Here is a 19,237-nt window from a genome sequence, read left to right as displayed (position 1 = left end):
ATTATCTTCCATGAATCATCAGCTATATTAAGAAGGTTAAGTTCAAATTAATGAGGTGTTACAATTCCTATAGCAGTTTAGTACTAGCAAATTATCCAGTTTATTTCTATTCCTTAAAAAAAAATGCAATCTTTATAAGTCTCATTCTTGCCAATTTTCAAAAATGATTCCATTTAAGGTCAATAATATCGTGAAGTAGATAAACTCAAACTCAGACAATAAAATGTTAATTTTATTTCATTCTGTCTTTTAAGTTAAACTGCCTTTCATTCCCAAGGAAGCCAGTCACCCATTCATTTGTTCTTTCTTTGTTCCCAGGAAGTTAACAATTCTTTCCCTGCATACCCAGGCCTTTAAGCAGCACAGGCTTTTTCTGAATATTCTTACTATGACAAGGCATTGAGAGGCTTAATAACTAATATTCTTTTGTTCTGCCTACATTAGAGGAATGAATTAGCTATGCTTTTTAAGAAATTTCATAAAATTTTACATTCCCTTTATTACTGAATAATGGAAGAATTCATTTTATACCATCTACATTATAAATTACATAAGAAAATTCTGTATATCCAGCTCTATTTTTCCCACAAGATTGCTGATGGGTTGCATTCAGGAAACAACCAAAACTTTTATAGACTCTAGAAACGTATAACAAATGACCTTCATCAAAAGAGTATAGACAACTTATTGGGGAAATAATTTTTTTTCAACAAATGATGATGGGAAAAGAATGAAGTGTCTAATGGTAACTTAGACACTTAAGTCATACACAAAAATTAATCTCAGATGGATTAAAGATATAAACATAAGACACAAATTTACAAAACTCCTAGAAGAAAACATAGAGAAAAAGCTTTGTAAAATTGGATCTGGCAATTTCTTGGACATGAAACCAAAAGCACAAGGCAGAAAAAGCAACAATAGTTAGTAGGACTATATCAAACTGAAAAGATTCTTGGCAGCAAAGAAAGCAATCAACCAATACAAAGCAAGAATAAAAAAGAAAAAAATTCAAATTATATATATATATATATATAAATATGAAATCAGAATACATAAAGAAATTTTATAACAATAAAAAATCAAGTAATCTGATTTTTAAAAAGGCAAAAAGACTTGAATAGACATATTCCCAAAGATGATTTAAAAGACAGCCAACAAGTTTATGAAAAGATGCTCAACATCACAAGTCATCAGAAAAATGAAAATCAAAACCATGAAGATGTCAAGTCACAGCCATTATGATGGCTTCTATTAAAAAAAAAAACACAGAAAATAGTACATGTTGACCAAGATATGGATAAATGTGCACATTTGATGGGATTGTAAAATGTGCAGCCACTTTAGAAAGCACAGTGGAGAACTTTTAGTTACTCTAGAAATAGAACAGCCAAATAATCCAGCAATCCCATTTCTAGGTAATATCCAAATAATTGCAAATATGGGTCTGAAAATATCTTTTAACACCACTATCCACAATAGCTAGAACATAGACAGTAAACCAAATGTCCATTGATAAATGAGTGGATAAAAAAATGTTGTATATACATATAACAGAATATTATTTAATCACAAAAAGGAAGGGAATCTATTACATGCTACAACAGGGATGAAACTTGAGGACATTATGCTAAGTGAAATAAAACAATCACAAAAGAACAAATAATTTATATGATTCACTTAACAAATTTTCTAAGTTAGTCAAATTCAGAGAGAGAAAATAGAATGGTGGTTATCAGGAGATTCAACGAGAAGAAAATGGGGAGTTACTGTCTAATAAGTATGAGGTTTCGGTTTTACAAGTTTAAAAAGTCCTGGAAATCTGTTTGACATAAGTGTACTTAATATTATGGAACTGTATACTTACAAATGGCAAAGATAGTATGTTTCATGGTGTATTAAAATTGTTTATCACAATTTTAAAAACTTAAATACTCTGGAATTTGTGGCTTTGAACCATGCCAAATATCTCATTTCCTAAAATTCAGTTATTTAAATATATGTATGAGTTTAGAAGCATTCTCTTTAAAGATGAAATTGTTAGGGGGAAAAGGATGTCCCAAAGCAAATTCCATATAGGCTTTGTGGACTCCACCCCAACCCAGGTCAAAGCCAAAGACACTGGGAACTCCAAATCCCATCACCACCAAAGGGAAGGTGGCTGGGACCTGAGGGTGGGGTTAAGCAGCCAGGTGGATACAAAAGGCAGACACGTGGGCTTAGGGGATGCCCCATTTTTGGCTCTCGGCCAGCTCGCAGCGGTCCAGCGAGCTCTGAGAGTGACTTTGGGTTTCCAGGTCGTAGGATCAGGTAGGACGCATTAAAGACTTTATTTCCCTATTTTCTCCCTGAGTTGTACATTTTCCTTATTTCTTTTTCTCTTGTAAATAAACCTTTTATTAACCCTTTTGGGTGTGTCTCTAGTAGAGTATTCATAAGTCCCTTTAAAGCGCGCGGGTAAGGACCCACAGCCAGGAACCCGTTTAATATCAGGGTTACTCTATAACAAAAGCAATAAGATAATTTGAATTGGATCACTTCTTCTAATGAGAAAATGGTGATGTTCACTATAAGGATATACGTTTATTAAGGAAAAAGTGAATAAGATAATTTTGAAGCACTGAAAAAAATAAATGGTCAGGGTTGGTTGGCAATCAGCTCCAAAGAGGGTGTGGGGGGAGATGGACTGTGGGCTTGTGGAAAACAGGCATTCACAATTGAAACACAAAAAAGGAATACAGAGGGGAATATAACTTTCAAACTTTGGTTTAAATTCATCATTTATCAAGGAGAGAACAAATTTTCTCCACTTTCCAGTACCTTCTCTGTTCCAAAGAATCAAAACTCAGTTTGTTTATAAATAATATAATTCAACAGCATCACTAGAGGCATCTTGGCTGAACTGAAACCCACATCTCCATATTCTACATGTTTCTAGGGAAAACTCAATTCCAAACACAGACATAAAAATAAATTTTTGTAACTCTTAATTAATTTCAGGCCAAATGTGTATATTTTTATCCAAACTTAAATTCAATTCCAGAAGCAATAAGGAATCAGATAGTTACACTGAATAACTATAGATCTATGCAGTTAAAAAGAAAATAGTTATTAAATCACAGTTCAATTTTTAATGATGAAGCTTGGTCTTTTAGAAAAGCATAATTTAAAAATGTAACCCAGTATTAGTAATTTTTTTACAGATACTTCAATACTTTTTACCTTTTTTTTAAAGAACAGGGAAATTAATTTGAAATGTTTATCTTGTTCTTGACCCTTCCTTTCAAAACAGGTGCTAATGAATTGTGAAATGGAGATATGTAGGCAAAAAGAATGAGCTAGAACAGGCACATAAGTGTAAAAAATGGGTATAAAATGGGGAAAAGAGATGATCACAATGGTTTAACAGTTTCAAATTCCTTACCTGGGAACTATTTGCTGGATGACTTCATCTTTAGAATGAAGTAGATCAAACCCAAATTTATTACACTCTTTAAAAACAGCATTTAGTTATTAATGAAATATTTTTAAGGTTAACAGATGGTGAAATTCTAAGTTGGATGAAACAAATTACCTTCCTACCATTATCTCTCAGAATTAGTTTAGTCTAGCAATTGTCAAGTGTAACTTAGTAATTGAGCACAATATACGTAGCAAACACAAGTCACATAGAAAGTACAATATTTCAAATCAACAACCAAGCATCCTATTTGACTTTTGAAAGCCTAATCTTCATGAAATAATGCTCTGCCCATTTAACATACTGTTTGGTTTGGTAATCATTTCCATCGAATTTTTTATGCTATAAGAATATTAAGTAGTTAAATAATCCATACCAAAGTTTTAATTTGAATCGATATATTTAATAGGAAACGTAAGACTATGTTGGCTAGAAATACCCATCAAGTTTTTTGTACTTTCTGGCAGCAATTGTTGAAAAGTAGTTCTAGTTCTAATGTTCAACATAGTTTTGTGAAGAGCCACACAGAGAAAAGGAATTAAAAGTCAAAAGGTATAACCTGAGACTCCAACCTTGAGAAGGTGTTCCTGGCATAGTGCATGATACTATCAAAGTCATATCTTTCTCCAAGTGAGTTCACTTCTCCAGGCTCCATCTTCAGAAAGTTGTACTCTTGACCTAAGGATCAGGCACAAACGTTTCAGAGGCTTTTTTTTTTTTTTAAGATTTATTTTACAAGAACCAGGGTGCAGACCACATGTGTGGGAGGGTGAGAGGATTCACCAGAGACAGAGTGGGGAACAGAACAGGCAGACCAACGAAATACACTGCTGAGGGGAGCAGCAGGCAAGACAAGAGAGGCCTGCAGCGCCATGTGGGATTCTTGCCGGCTGGCCGGGATCGAACCTGCGCTGCAGAGGCTGCAGAGCTTCACAGTGCAGTGTTCAACTGCCTGTGCCACCAGGGACGCCCTCAGAGGCCTTTTAACAGTCAGTAAAGAAAACAGAAGAGTCCATTCTAGGTCTGCATCTGTTGTTGTTGGGTTTTTTGTTTTTTGTTTTTTTTGTTTGTTTGTTTGTTTGTTTTAACTAAATGTCAGATCTTGCTGGTTGAATTTACTTACCTATGTCCTAGCACACAAAAGTGTCCCCGCAGGGTGGCTCTGCTGACTTCCTATTGTATGCAAAGAGTGACACTGAATTCCAATAGTAAAGGAATTTCTGCCCCAAAGGTGGATTACCAAGAGAAGATTTGGGGTTTTTTTTCTTGTATACTCTTACCTTCTCATAATACTTTCTTTCTTGTTTTTTTGTTTTATAAATCACAATTTCTTTATTGTGCAATTCTTACTGTAGTTTCCTAATACAATCTGCATATAGTTTCAGAAGACTATTGATATTTGGTATTTGATATTTTTCTTAATTTCTCAAATATCTTTCAAGTTGGCCTTTTAAGCATGGCACAGAGATGCAAATACCTAATTCCTATTTTCTTCTTGCTTATTTTCTTAAAGTATTGTGCTATTTATTTATCTGAGCTGTGCTATTTTTTAATTTTATAAATTTTTAATTTTCATTTTATATATTTTTACATCATTTTTCATTTTTGCACAACGTATGCATTTTCATCTTGGTTATAGTGCCCATACAATTCCCACCCCCCTTGTTCTGATCCTACTCCCTCCTCCCCAGTGTATACCCCAGTGTATCTCTGGTTTATAGTTGCTTGTTGATTTTGATTTTTACTTTATTATAATTAGTCGCTACATGCAAAAGAATGAAGCTTGACTACTACCTCACACCATGTACAAAACCAACTCAAAATGGATTAAAGAACTAGACATAAGACTTGAAATCATAAAATATATAGAAGGAAATATAGGCAAAACACTACATGACATATACCTCAGTAACTTCTTTAAAGACTCATAATATTTCTTGCACAGTGGGTTGAGCGTAGCGGGTTGAGTGCAGCGCTATGAAGCTGTCCTCAGCCTCTGCAGCATGGGTTCGATTCCTGGCTGGTCAGGGATAAACCCACATGGTGCAGCAGACCTCTCCTGTCTTGCCTGCTGCTCCCCTCAGCAGTGTATTTCAGTCAGTCTGCAGGTTCTGTTCCCCACTCTGTCTCTGGTGAATCCTTTTACACCCCATGCCTCTGGCCTGTACCCCAGCTCTTGTATAAATAAAATCTTATAAATAAATAAATAAATAAATAAATAAATAAATAAATTGTACTGCTTTTTGTAATACTGTGAGAATAAAATAAAAAGTGACATTTTTTCCAAGTTTTCCACCTCTCTCTTATATTACATTTGCCAAAACTGACAAAAAATTATCTTCCTATTTGCTTTAGAGCTTTCCTATGAAACACTGGGAGAAATACAAAACAATATTTGGATGTTTACACAACAGAGCAGACTTTATGCCCTTTGTCACCAAAGACAAACCAACAGCACAAAATTTCATTCAAAACTGAAACAAGATTTTCTTTAATAAAAAGGAATTTCTACTTGGAGGCTTTTTTGATCCAGAAGAATATGCTTCAGAACTTATTTTTAACTTTTTCACAGTGTAATTTTTACATCTGGATGTCTTCATTTTATTTTTTATTTTTTTTTTTTAAAGATTTATTTATTTATTTATTTATTTATTTATTATTTATACAAGCACTGGGTACAGTCAGAAGCGCGGGAGGGTGAGAGAATTCACCAGAGCCAGAGCGGGGAGCAGAGCAGGCAGAAGGACCGAAGTACACTGCTGAGGGGAGCAGCGGGCGGCAGGAGAGGTCTGCGCGCCATGTGGGACCCTCCTCCGGTGGCCGGGGAGCAGCCGGGGATCGAACCGGCGCTGCAGAGGCTGCGGGCAGCTTCACAACCCAGCGCTCAACCGCTGCACCACCGGGGAAGCCCTGGATGTCTTCATTTTAATAGATTTTTCAACTGCCTGTTTGTATCTGTATGGTAATATTATTTCTTGAGAATTTCTTTAAGATTCCTCTCTTATGTTGTTGAAAATAACAAAAGAGTTAAATATACAGATCTACACCAAGGGTTCCAGAAATAGAGAACTTCCTCATAGAGTCTGGGTTGCTATTATTCAGTTTTCATAATTTTATGACTCATTTTAAAAGCTCTGAACATCAAAAAATAAAGTGAGCTAGAGTTCCAAATTCAAAGTTGGAGTTCAAAATTAAATTAGTACAACAAACTACATTTTATTCTAATTGCCATAATACTACTTAATATAAAATATCATATTAATCAAAAAATTTCCAAAAGGTAATAAAGAAATTGAGTGATGCCACAATCAAAATTTCAGTCAATAATACAGCAAAGTTGCAGAGTGAAAAGAATTAATTCCATCTGTATGTATCAATATAGCTCAATCTCAAAAACAAGCAAAAGAAACAAGTCCTAATCTGTCTCTCTGTCTATCTATCTATCTATTTATGTTGTATGATGGACTGCATTTATACAGAGGTCGAAAAAGCAAAATTAGACAACATTCCATTTAGGAATACCCATATGTGTGAAAAACAGTATGGAAAAGTGGAGAGAGCGTGACACATATTTTAACATAGTGTTTACTTCTGACTGATAAGGAAGACTCAATTGAAAAAATACAAACTACTATTTATTATAGTTCCATTTCTTAAAATGAGCGAGAGATCCACGAGGGTTCATTTAATGTCTCTGGAAACTACACACCAGCTGAAGTTTTTTCTGCATTATATATTACATAATAAATTTAAATGATTCAAAAAATCTAAAAGCTGTTTTAATTATCTTCTTGCTCATCATCCTATTTTTTAAAAAATGCTGCATACAAATGCCCTTTTTTTTAACTGTAAGAAAACAATGATATTAGCTTCTTATAAAAAATACAGTTCTAAATGAATGGACCATATGGTAAATAGGTACTGCACAGGTCACTAGTGTGTCTATCTGTACTACAACCATCCTCAGAAAATACCCTTTATTAGCTTTGTTAAAGAAAGTCTTCTTCAGAAAGGATTATTAGTATGTTTTTACTAACATGCTAGCATACTAACATACTAATATACATACAGCTATATGGTAATTTTTTTTAATTATGGCCTGATTTTAAAGAAAAAATTTATAATCCACTATAACACAATATGGTAACAAAATTCTCTAATGAAAGCAAAACATTTCATTACAATTTCTGAAAGTGGGATATTGAGCAACTTCAGTAGTACATATTGATGCAAGAACTAAGCTCTTAACGTGTGTGTGTATGTCACAGTGTTTTGTGCTATTTAAAAAGAACATGGCCATGCACAGTCCAAATAAATAAAATTACATTTGTTTCAGAAAGAAGAGAACCTGAGATACAGAGGACTAAGGGAACTCACCCTAACAATAAAAAAATAATTAGCCTATTCCTTAAAGGTATAAACTAAAATGGATTAGAGTAATCCAATCTTTATACCAATTTAGTTCCTATCACAGAATTTTGCATAGAAATGCAAAGCTGAAGTCTGTACTAAGTAGACTTTGCCCATGAATAACAGTTGATCTTAAGTTTCTGAGCTAGGGAAAGTCATAAATTTGTTGATGATTAATCTCCAACAAGAACTCTTTCAGGGCCTCCCCGGTGGCGCAGCGGTTGAGCGCTGGGTTGCGAAGCTGCCCGCGGCCTCTGTGGCGCTGGTTCGATCCCCGGCTGCTCCCCCGCCACCGGAGGAGGGTCCCACATGGCGCGCAGACCTCTCCTGCCGCCCGCTGCTCCCCTCAGCAGTGTACTTCGGTCCTTCTGCCTGCTCTGCTCCCCGCTCTGGCTCTGGTGAATTCTCTCACCCTCCCGTGCTTCTGACTGTACCCAGTGCATGTATAAACAAAAACAAACAAACGAATAAATAATAAATAAATAAAAACATGCCTCTATAAAAAAATTAAAAAAAAAAAAAAAAAAGAACTCTTTCAAACTACAATTGCCCTGTTGTAGTGATTCCAAATACAGGAAATCTCACCCAATAATTTTTTTTTTTCTATAGACTGAATGTAGAGTCAAGAGAAACATGAATAACCATAATTTGCTTAGCACTATATTAAGAATTATACACACATATTACCTTTTTCTTGTCTTTTTAGATACACATTTATGTTGAAACAGTCTTATTTTTAAGTGTAAGAATCATTCTTGAAAGTTACTTCCTTCGTTATTTTTTTGTCTGCATAGTAAAATATTTGACATAGAGAGGGAACTAAGTAACTGTAGTTAAGAGCAACTTATTATTACAATAGTTGAAATAATTTTCTTTTTTTTTTTTTTAAAGATTTATTTATTTATTTATACAAGCCTGGGTACAGTCAGAAGCGCGGGAGGATGAGAGGATTCACCAGAGACAGAGCAGGGAGCAGAACAGGCAGACTGACGAAATACACTGCTGAGGGGAGCAGCGGGCAGTAGGAGAGGTCCACGTGCCATGTGCGACCCTCCCCGGCTGCCAGGGATCGAACCGGCGCTGCAGAGGCTGCGGGCAGCCTCTCAGCCCAGCGCTCAACTGCTGGGCCACCAGGAGAGGCCCAGTTGAAATAATTTTCAAAAAGTATTATTTCATTTTCATTTATCTCCTAGTTATGTAAAGTATAAAATAAATCTTTATAGCTGGCTCAGGTGTTGAGTCTTCTATATTAGGAGTGCAAGTATCTCTTGCTTTTTCAAAGTTTGCATTACTGCCATTTCACAATTACCCAAGACCTACTTTAGTACCTGTTTTAGCTAACTGAAAGAAATCCAAAAAGGATTTCTGCTTTAATCATAAGTGAAAATTAAAAAGAGCATTCAAAGTTAGTTTTGTAGCAGCTATTCTGGAGGAAGCAGCACCCCAAGCAGCAAGAATAGCACCACCAAGCTCCTTCCCCAAAACTACTTTATTTATTTATTTGTTTGTTTGTTTATTTATTTATTTTTGGTGCGTAGCCTTTCTTTTTCTTTTTTTTTTCTTTTTTCTTTCTTTTAACATGATGGCGCATATCAAAAAAACAAGCAATAACAAATGTTCGCAAGGATGCGGTGAAAAAGGAACTCTCCTACATTGCTGGTGGGAGTGCAAACTGGTCCAAGCATTGTGGAAAGCTGTCTGGAGGTTCCTCAGTCCACTGAAAATGGAGCTACCATACGACCCAGCACTACTAGGGATAGACCCATTACTAGGGAACTACCCAAAGGACACAAAAACAGTGATTCAAAAGAGCACCTGTACACATATGTTTATTGCAGCACTATTTAAATAGCACTATTTAAAACCTGGAAACAACCCAAATGACCCAAAATAGACGACTGGATCAAGAAGATGTGGCACATATACACAATGGAATATTATTCAGCAATCAAAAAAGATAAACTCATGCCATTCCCAGCAATGTGGATGGAGCTAGAAGGAATTATGCTCAGTGAAATAAGGCAGAAGGAAAAAGAAAAATATGGGATGGTTTCACTTATAACAGGAATATAGGGAACCAAATATCAGTATAAAAAATAATAATAACAGTACAAAACACAACAAAGCAAAAACGGACAATTATAAATCAGAGACATCCTGTAGCGGAGGAGGAGGGAGAGGGATCAGAGGGAGGGAGGAGCACAGAGGACTGTGGTGACAGTAAAGAAAACATAAACAGGTTTTCCCCACTATCCAAAAATAGTGTTATATGAAATTATTTTTAGGTCAAAATGGTATACAATGAAGAAACAATTAACATTAATTTATATGAAAAGAGTTTTGAGCATTCCCAGACCTCTAAAAAGACCCTCCAAGTCATACCAAACAACACATAAAAATTAAAATGGAATTAACCTATATTAAAAGCGGAAATGATATGATATATACTCACCTGTATAAAGTAGTTTTGGATAGTGGGGAAAACCTGTTTATGTTTTCTTTACTGTTCTTAGATATTCAGCACTACATTCATTGAAATGATCTTTTCCTTGGGACGTTACAGCTCACTTTTCTTTTATCTCTTAAACTAAACCTTCTTTCTTTATTAGAGGATTCTCTACAAAATGTTGCCTAAATACTGATGTTTCCCTTTTTTCTATCTTTAATTTTATTTTTCTTTACCCTCCAGCTTTTCCCTAGGCATTCAACTCTACTATCAAATTTCTACCTTTAGACATACTCTGAAGACAAGACTGACCTTTCCTTTGTCTATTAAACATATTCAGGTGTCCTATCCAAAGATTTCTTAAGGATATGCTAAATAAAAATACTGTTTGTCTTTCTCTCTTTCAAAAATTTGTTGCTCTATCCATATTTCTTGTTTCACTTGATAGTACCAGCATTTATCCTGTTGCCTAAAAATAAAACTTTGAATTCACCTCTCACATGATGATACACCTCTTATAGTATTTTTGAAACTTTTTTCTGTTTTCTCTTGACCTGTTCCACCCTTAGTCACCTGTTAAATTATTTCATTTTCTAATAGATTTCCCTGACTTCAGGTTCATCCTTCCATCTTCACATGCCGATTCGCAGTTAATGATTCCTACAGCTGAATAAATTCTTATTTAAAAAAAAAAAAATCTGAACTCACTCTGTTTTCAATTCTTCAAATATTCCCCAGTAGCAACAGGATAAGATCTAAATTTCCTGGATTCATATAACAGATCCCTGCGATATAATCTCCCTAAGTAATTCCCAATTTAATCTCCCATTTATAGCTTCCCAAGCTGCCACAATTGACAAATAAAAATGATTCAATTTTCTGTAATTGTAAGTTTGACCATGATTTTTTTTTTCAGCTTAGAAATTCCACCAATCTGTATACCTGAAATTTCAGTTCTCTCTTGACTTGCCAAGGCACATTTGATCACACCTGCTTGACTACAGTATTCTCAACATATGACTATTGTTACTCTGCACTTAGCTTACAGTTATTTGCTTATGTGCACGTACCCCACACTAAGCTTCATGTTTTTCATGATGGCATCTAATGGTGCTTTAATAGCTAACTGGCACCAAGCAGGTGACAAGCAAATAATAGATCAATGCTGTTAATTATAAAAAATTCTATGGAATTCAATGTTTTAAACCCAAACTGGACATGAATAAGCAAATAAGGATGCAGTTTACTTTCCTTACTTTCCTTTACTTTGCTTAAAATTCACATACTACTTTATAAAACAACTTCAAACGGGGTTTTCTCTTCTGGCAATTCAGGTACACTGCATAAATTTATGAAAGATAAAACAAATAAAAAAAGGCTTAATATGTGGCTTTTAGCATATAAATCAACTGAGAGAAGATTAAATTTTAATTATATAATATATTTCAATTACCGCAAGCATTCTTAAGAATTTTCTTTAGGGTAGTAAAATTTAAGGGGAAATCGCAAAGAAACAATTTAGATCATCCTGGAAATGACTCACTTCACTGGAATTTTCTCCAGAAATTATCCCTGGTATTACATAGATTCCTATGGTAGAGGCACGTTTTGCAGCAAACCCTGGGACTCGTTCTAAATCCCTACAACATAAATTATAAAGCTAAGTATAGAAAATGCTCTTAAAAGAAAACATAACAATATTAATTTATGATTCAATAGCCTACACCCATTCTTGGAAGGCACAGATATTTGAAAACAAAACAGTTCTATCTTAAGGGAAAAATGTAAACCGAAAAACAGCATAAGACCATTTGGTCTATAGAAAGAAAATTTAAGATATTACACGATCACGGGTATGTTTTAGTCAACAGAATGTTGATTCTACATATTAAAGAACCAGTTGATATATTAAGAAGTTAGATGATAAACATATAAACAACGAAAAGATACTCAGTCAGCTTAAACCCCACACATTCTGAAGCCTCTCACCTGGCTGGATGTTTTCTCTTATGATGGTTACGTGATTATCTCGATCTGGTCGAGTGTGTTCATGCCAAAAGCCTATCACATGGCCTAATTCATGAACAACAATTCCAAATTTATCACAGTTCTTGCCAATAGAGATCGCCTGAGGTCCATTTCCTCGTCGACCTACATAGGAGCAGCATCTGGAATAAAGTAGAAAGTGGGGTGGTGGTGGAAAGAGTGATGCCAGATGAATTAAAATACAGTGAAACTTTTGTAAAGAATTGTGATAACTACAGCACCCAACAGACTCAGATGCAGAACAGCTTTCACTATTAAGTATGACTAATTTCTAGTAGCTTGGTAATTTCTGTACAATAAAACTCTACAGATAAGTTGAAGTGCTTTTGTACTGATTGATTGGAATATATTGAAATACATTCCAATCCATCCGTACAAAAGCATATCTTAAATCAGTTTTAGGAGTATCCAGAAGATAAATCAGAAAATAAAATACTTGTGACAATGTTCAATGTGCTATTAGAGGTACAGTAAAACTCAAGACAGTGACTCACATTTATTTTTAGCATAGTTTTATTATTAAATTATTTTTTATTGAGGTAGTTTTAGGGGAACAGATTGATAGCTCTTTAAAGGTATGTTACCACACCACTAGTACAGTTAGCCTCACAGTCTGTATAAATTAAGTAGGCAACTACTTTGCAAGATGGACATCTGATAATAATCCATTATTTCAATAATTGTGTGTTTTTAAGTCTATTTTCCCTCTTTGAAAACAAATTTATTTATAAAAGATGTTGGTTAATTAGTACTTACTTTCCTACTCAATGGAGAAACATTTTGTAAAAGAAGATTCAAAATAAACAAAGTGAGAAAAAAAAATAGCTTCACAAGGCATATTATCTAACATTAACGGTTAACTGGTGGAGAAAAATCAATTAACTGTCAGAATTATGAGATTTTGTGAGATTATCAAATGCCCAGAGGTATATGTAATTGTGACATTCCATTTAACCTTCTGAAAGAATCTTTCAGACTGTCAAAATGTGAAACATTTCTATATTTTCCTACAAATTTTCAATTTATTGAGGATTGCTTACATATTCAATGTTTTTCTGTCCAAAATATGGAAGCTACATTTACTCATTTTGTGTTTGAATCTGATGTACCATGATTCCCAAATATTCAAGACCAATTATTTATTGCCCTCTTTTGCTGTTTAAAGAGGTGACCCAATTGATAAGCTATTTTTAATTGTGTACTATATTCTTATTCAATTTAAAACTTACTGTAATTATGATATTATTATACCACTTAAATCAATTTTAAAGTTAGTCTTCCCAATCTGTACACCTAAAACATAGACAGTATTGTAAACATTACCTCAAAGAAACATTTAATTTTAAAAATTAAAATAAAATTTTATTATTTCCCCACCTATTTGATATAGAATTAGGTACCCAGTAAATACTTATTGAATAAAGGTTGACTGTAGCAGCAAAAAGTGGGAAATTCAATGCATTAAATGATTCAGGTGGTTGAATATTTAATAGTTGTCCATATAAATGGAGATAGTTTTAGCTTTTATTTAAAAAAAAAATCACAAGCGCGACAAGTTGCCATGACTTAGAAGGTAAGCTAAATCATAGGTATCAAAGCTATACAAAATGGTTAGATGTGTTTGCCTTCCACATTAGGCTTCCTGAAATCCTATTTCCAGCTAGAAATAGAACTTATAAATGCAGCAATCAGCATCACAGCCACAACCTCACAGATTCTCCATAGTCAATGAAGATTTACAATGAGTATTGGTAAGTGCTATACAGCAAATGCCACAGCTCTTGTGAGGCAGAAGACCCAAACTAAAGTCCAATAAAATTTTGCATTGAACTTGACATATATCCAGTCTAGATGGTCCTCAGAATTTTGTGTGAAACCAACTATCAAACTCTTTTGAAATTTAATTTTTGTGAGATACAAATGCAGCAGCATTAACATTAAAAATCTTCATAATTATGAAATAACAACTGCTTTAAGATCATGTCCAATAATGGCAATTGCAAATAAAATTTGATATTTATGATGTGATTAGAATGACTACCAGAACAATTATAAATTCCTATAAAAATTATTATCCTTCTTATCAACTGAAAAAATAATGTAGGATAAGGTTTGGACTAGAAAATTATAGCAAAACAAATTTAAAAACATTCAATATTACTACTGTAATAATTGTAAATATATGAATGCATGAATCCATAAGAATCTAATTTCAGGAATGCAGCTACAGATTTAAGTGTATGAGCAAGTCACAATCTCAGTTTTCATATCGCTAAAATCTTTGAAATGTATCTTCTTCAGTCCACACCCCTGAATGCCACACTGGGAAACTCAGAAATGGGTACTGAGGGGGGTGAGAGGAAGCATATGGAAGAATTGCACTGGTGAAAAAGAAGGTAAAAGCACACTTAGTGACTGAAATATAAGCAAAACCACACTGTGAAGGAGGAAAAGCAGTTGGCAGGACAGAACAAGTGAAATGGAAAACTCTGAAAAGAGCCAGATTAATACGAAGAAAATAAGAACAAATGTGAAGTTGTTAGAAATTGAACAATAAAATAGTGATTGGTGCTTGGATATATTTGTTTTACAACACTGAGGGTGGAGAAGAGGAAAGATGTATTGATCTGAATACATTATGTATTTAGAATATGTAAGCTGAGCTATATCCATTCCTCTTAGATAACCAGAAGGAAGGAAGGACAGTCTAGATTTGGATCTTTTAAATATTAAATAGATATAAAGAACTAGGAGGCATTTCAAATGTAACCAAAACTAATCAAGCTAAAATTAGAGTAATATAAAGTATCACTTGAGCCAGTTATACTTTAAAATTATGCATTACACAAAAATATATAGAAAGATATGTATATTGTCACTCACACTGGGTCAAAATTCAATTCAATTTCTTTTTAAGGTAACAATTCTAGGAAAATATGGCAGAATAAGCCAGATGATGCAATTTATTCCTTTCTATACCTAGTAAAGGATTTATATTTCAAAAAATGCATGGCATTAAGGCAAAATCTATTCCCGCCAAAGGATTTAAGAATGATTTTTAATTCCCTGTATGATCTATACTAGAGTGTATTCAAATAGCTATAACTTAGTAGGAAAAAATTCTTTTCTAGAAGAATTTCAGTTAAGAAACATAGAAGGTAAACAACCCAAATGCCCAAAAATAGATGACTGGATCAAGAAGATGTGGTATATATACACCATGGAATATTACTCAGCAATCAAAAAGATAAACACATGCAATTTGCAGCAACATGGATGGCGCTGGAAGGGATCATGCTCAGCGAAATAAGCCAGAAAGAAAAAGAAAACACCGGATGGTCTCACTCATAGCAGGAATCTAGAAAACTTAAATAAGGGACCAGGAAAAAGAATAGCTATAAGAAAGAAAATATCAAAATCAACAAACAACTATGAACCAGAGACACTCTGTGGGGGGGTTGGGGGGTGTGGAAAGGAGGGATTGGGGTCAAAATAAGGGGGCTGTAATTGTATGGGGAATATAAAAATAAAATTTAAATTAAAAAAATAGAATTATTAAAATTAAATTTAAAAAAGAAACATAGAAGGAATAAAAGAAAAGCACAGCATTACAAAATTGCTGTTTTCCATGAGGGGACTTTAAGGAGGCTGTCAACACAGATGTCTGCTGATCAGCTGTAGGATGGAACCAGGTACACTGTTTCCTGGTGTGAAATAATGTAGACAACACATCCTACCATGTATTCCTAGCAGACAAACTTACAATCCAAACTGGATTTAATCAAATATTTAAATATAAATTCCAATTAAAGAGAAATACAGGGGAGAGAAGTTTGAAAACCTTTTCAATTTAAAGTCCATTTAGTTTATGGCATTGCTTGCAAAACTGCTATTACTGTAAACTGGCTAGATTATGGGGTGTGTGGGGAGATGTGGTGGCAGAAGCAGCAACAAATGGAAGATGTAAGTTAATGGCATTCCTTAAATGTTATAGCAAGGACTTTAGATTTTATTCTCAGACTAGCGTTTCCCAAAAAAATGTGTTTCAAGATATTGATATATATCCTAACTTTTAAAAGAGTAGAATGGATGCACCCTTTTAAAATCCATTTAGAAAACACCTTACAATTGGTTGAATATTAATAATGTTCATTAGCACACTGCTGTAGAAATATCTATTGAAATTTAACACAGGATTTCACAATTTACAGAACAGTTGTTATGGAGCAAATATATATTTATCATCCTGTAAAAAGCGAATCTGGAGAACACCACTGGAGGACACACCAAGGTGTCTCAAAAAGTATGATCTGGGCCTCCCTGGTGGCGCAAGGGGTTAAGCCTCAGCACTATAAAGTTATCACCAGCCGCTGCAGCATGAGTTCGAACCCCAGCCATGGAGCTAAACCACATGGCACAACAGACCTCTCCTGTCTTGTCTGCTGCTCCCCTTAGCAGTGTATTTCAGTGGATCTGCCTGTTTTGCTCCCCATTCTGTCTCTAGTGAATCCTCTCACCCCCACACCTCTGGCCTGTACCCCAGTCTTGTATGCATAAATAAATTTTAAAAATCTATAAAAAAAAGTATGGTCTCTTCCTCTAACAAATAATTTAAAAGATAATGACAGAGACAGTGAACTGGTGAGGCAAGACAGGAGAGTATTTGGAGTAGACCAGGTGTGAATTGGCAAAGCCATGAAAGGACTCAAGAACTGACAAGAGACAGAGGTGCAAACCAAAAGACACAGTGACTGTCAATAGACGCTGCCTGCATGGATTTTAGAAGGAGCACAACAGAATAACTAATCAGCGATGCTGAAGTTTCTATTCAAATGGGTGGGACCTTGGCAACACCATTGTTATAGTTGGAACACAGGGAACTGTCACTGAGGCATGCAATAGTAGAGGAATACACTTGGGGGTGAGCATTGTTTAAAATACAATATTTTCTTATACGAAATTCATACTTTCTCATGAATAAAATCCTAAGCAAATAATAAAAAATGAATCTCATGTATGGATTTTTTTTTCTCCTTCTAAATTTAAGTCATTCCCTGGCTCTACTTACCCACAAGGCCGATATGTGAACACAATGTAACTCTCTTCATCACTCCTTTCAATGAAAGTCACACATGTGTGCTTTTCCCAGTGCCTCATGGCCTGCTTGAACATGGCTCGCTGGCTGCCTAGAAGAAGGGCAGGACATTAATGAAACAGTGTCTGTCCAGGTAGAAGTGCTCCATGCTGGCTTCTCCAGCCTGAGTCTGAGCGGTTCCGTCACCCCCTCTGACATCAACCAGAGAATACTAGCCTAGAGCAGCACACAGGAGCCATTGTTAAAAATGGACACTGACCTTGTAATGAGAAGGTTCAAGCTCATTATCTCTACAAACAAGTGTGTCCAAGGCTCTATAAACAGGACATACATTCTTCCTGTCAGTTGAAGAGAAATCAACTTCCAGATTTAATGAAAACAGTTGAAACTCAGTTTAAAAACCAAAGTACTACTTTAAACTCTCAAGAGTTCATGACTATATTTACCTTTCAGTTCCAAAGATGTTCTCAATGAACAACTAAGGTGAGAGGAGTATTTCTCAAGTCTGGGTTCATACTCTATGAACTATTTTATATACTGATATTATATGGAAATGGACACTTAATCTGCGTGGTCATTTCTACTTTTTGAACAAAACAGACACTCTGGGACTATCTTACCAGTGAAGTTGCCTCCTATAACATAAGGAATAACACCTCCAGGCCATATTCTTTCAGTTCTTGATGTAGCAGCTCTGGGAACTCGATTTTTCTCATTTTGCCCTGAGAACTTTAGAGGTACTTTTCCCTTAACTGTGTTGTTTTGCTCCAAGCCTGCAGTGACATTTAAAACATTCTGTGAAACAGAAGTCCTTGGTCAGGGTATCATTTACCTCTTAACGGATGAAAGTTAAAATGCCTTATTTACATATTTGTATAAATATGCCTGAAGTCAAAGTCCATTAAAGAAAAACTTCACTCATATTACATACTTGGAAAAAGCATTGAAATATTTAAGTATTTCAAGTCAAAATACTATTTCTTAATGCTCTATGAGATTTTGATAAATGCTCATATCATAGCTAACAGAAGATAGTTTTATATATTTTAATGTATTAAATCACTACCATGCTTGATAAAACCATCTTTGTTTGTTACCCAATTTACTGGGAAAAAGCATCAAATATAAAATAAACACCTTACATACATTCTTAATGAGGAGCAACTAAAGTTAAAGAAACATAACAATTGTCTCAATGAGTTCTAGAAAAACTTACATCAGACATCAACTAACAAAATAAGAATAAAGGACTCTCTCAACATCTATCTTTACATAGTTTTCATCATAATGGCAAACGTAACTGCTAGCAGTAAAATATTTACTGTACATCAAGTCAAGTGTCTGTAACTATAAACAGATATACCAGCGCCAATTCTTCTTATCCTGTCTATAAGTTGGTAGAGGGCCCCTCGTTTCTTTGACATACCATGGTCTCCAAATCCACCTTAAAGAAAAAAGAAAATAGGTTAAACTCACTGTAGCAATTTAAAGTTCTTGTAAATAAACAACAGCAATAGCAATAGGCTACATTGATTTCTGTTTAGACATTTTCTTTTACATGGACTGGATGTGATAGAGTTGTAAATCTTAGAACAAGGTAAAAATGCTACAATAACAAATTTTGGTAACTAAAAATAAGAGTATGAGGGAGATCCAAAGAGCAATTTAAATGACTTTATTTGGACATCACAGCAATTGAGTCAACTATCGATAATTTGAAACATTTTTCTTTGCTGTGACCTTGACATCACATGTTATGTAGGATGACAGCAAGGGGTCT

The 19,237-nt window shown here is 34.6% G+C and overlaps 1 protein-coding gene across 3 annotated transcripts in view; it reads right to left on the bottom strand.

Annotated features, from left to right (window-relative positions):
• The window catches only part of TLL1 (tolloid like 1), a 167,178-nt gene that overhangs the window by 71,776 nt on the left and 76,165 nt on the right, over positions 1 to 19,237 (bottom strand). For all 3 annotated transcript variants that reach the window (XM_037526411.2, XM_054701039.1, XM_037526412.2), the window contains 5 exons: positions 18,821 to 18,901; positions 18,078 to 18,230; positions 17,431 to 17,548; positions 12,306 to 12,484; positions 4,033 to 4,138 (listed from right to left, as the gene is read on the bottom strand). In XM_037526411.2, coding sequence (XP_037382308.1) covers positions 4,033 to 4,138; positions 12,306 to 12,484; positions 17,431 to 17,548; positions 18,078 to 18,230; positions 18,821 to 18,901 — 637 coding nt within the window. The remainder of the gene's footprint in view (positions 1 to 4,032; positions 4,139 to 12,305; positions 12,485 to 17,430; positions 17,549 to 18,077; positions 18,231 to 18,820; positions 18,902 to 19,237) is intronic.

This window comes from Talpa occidentalis, unplaced genomic scaffold, assembly GCF_014898055.3.
Source record: "Talpa occidentalis isolate TD23 unplaced genomic scaffold, MPIMG_talOcc4v2.1 talOcc4.4, whole genome shotgun sequence".
In the NCBI taxonomy this organism is placed as follows: Eukaryota; Metazoa; Chordata; class Mammalia; order Eulipotyphla; family Talpidae; genus Talpa; species Talpa occidentalis.
The sequence above is the reverse complement of the archived record's forward strand: the minus strand, read 5'-3'. Positions and strand labels throughout refer to the sequence as shown.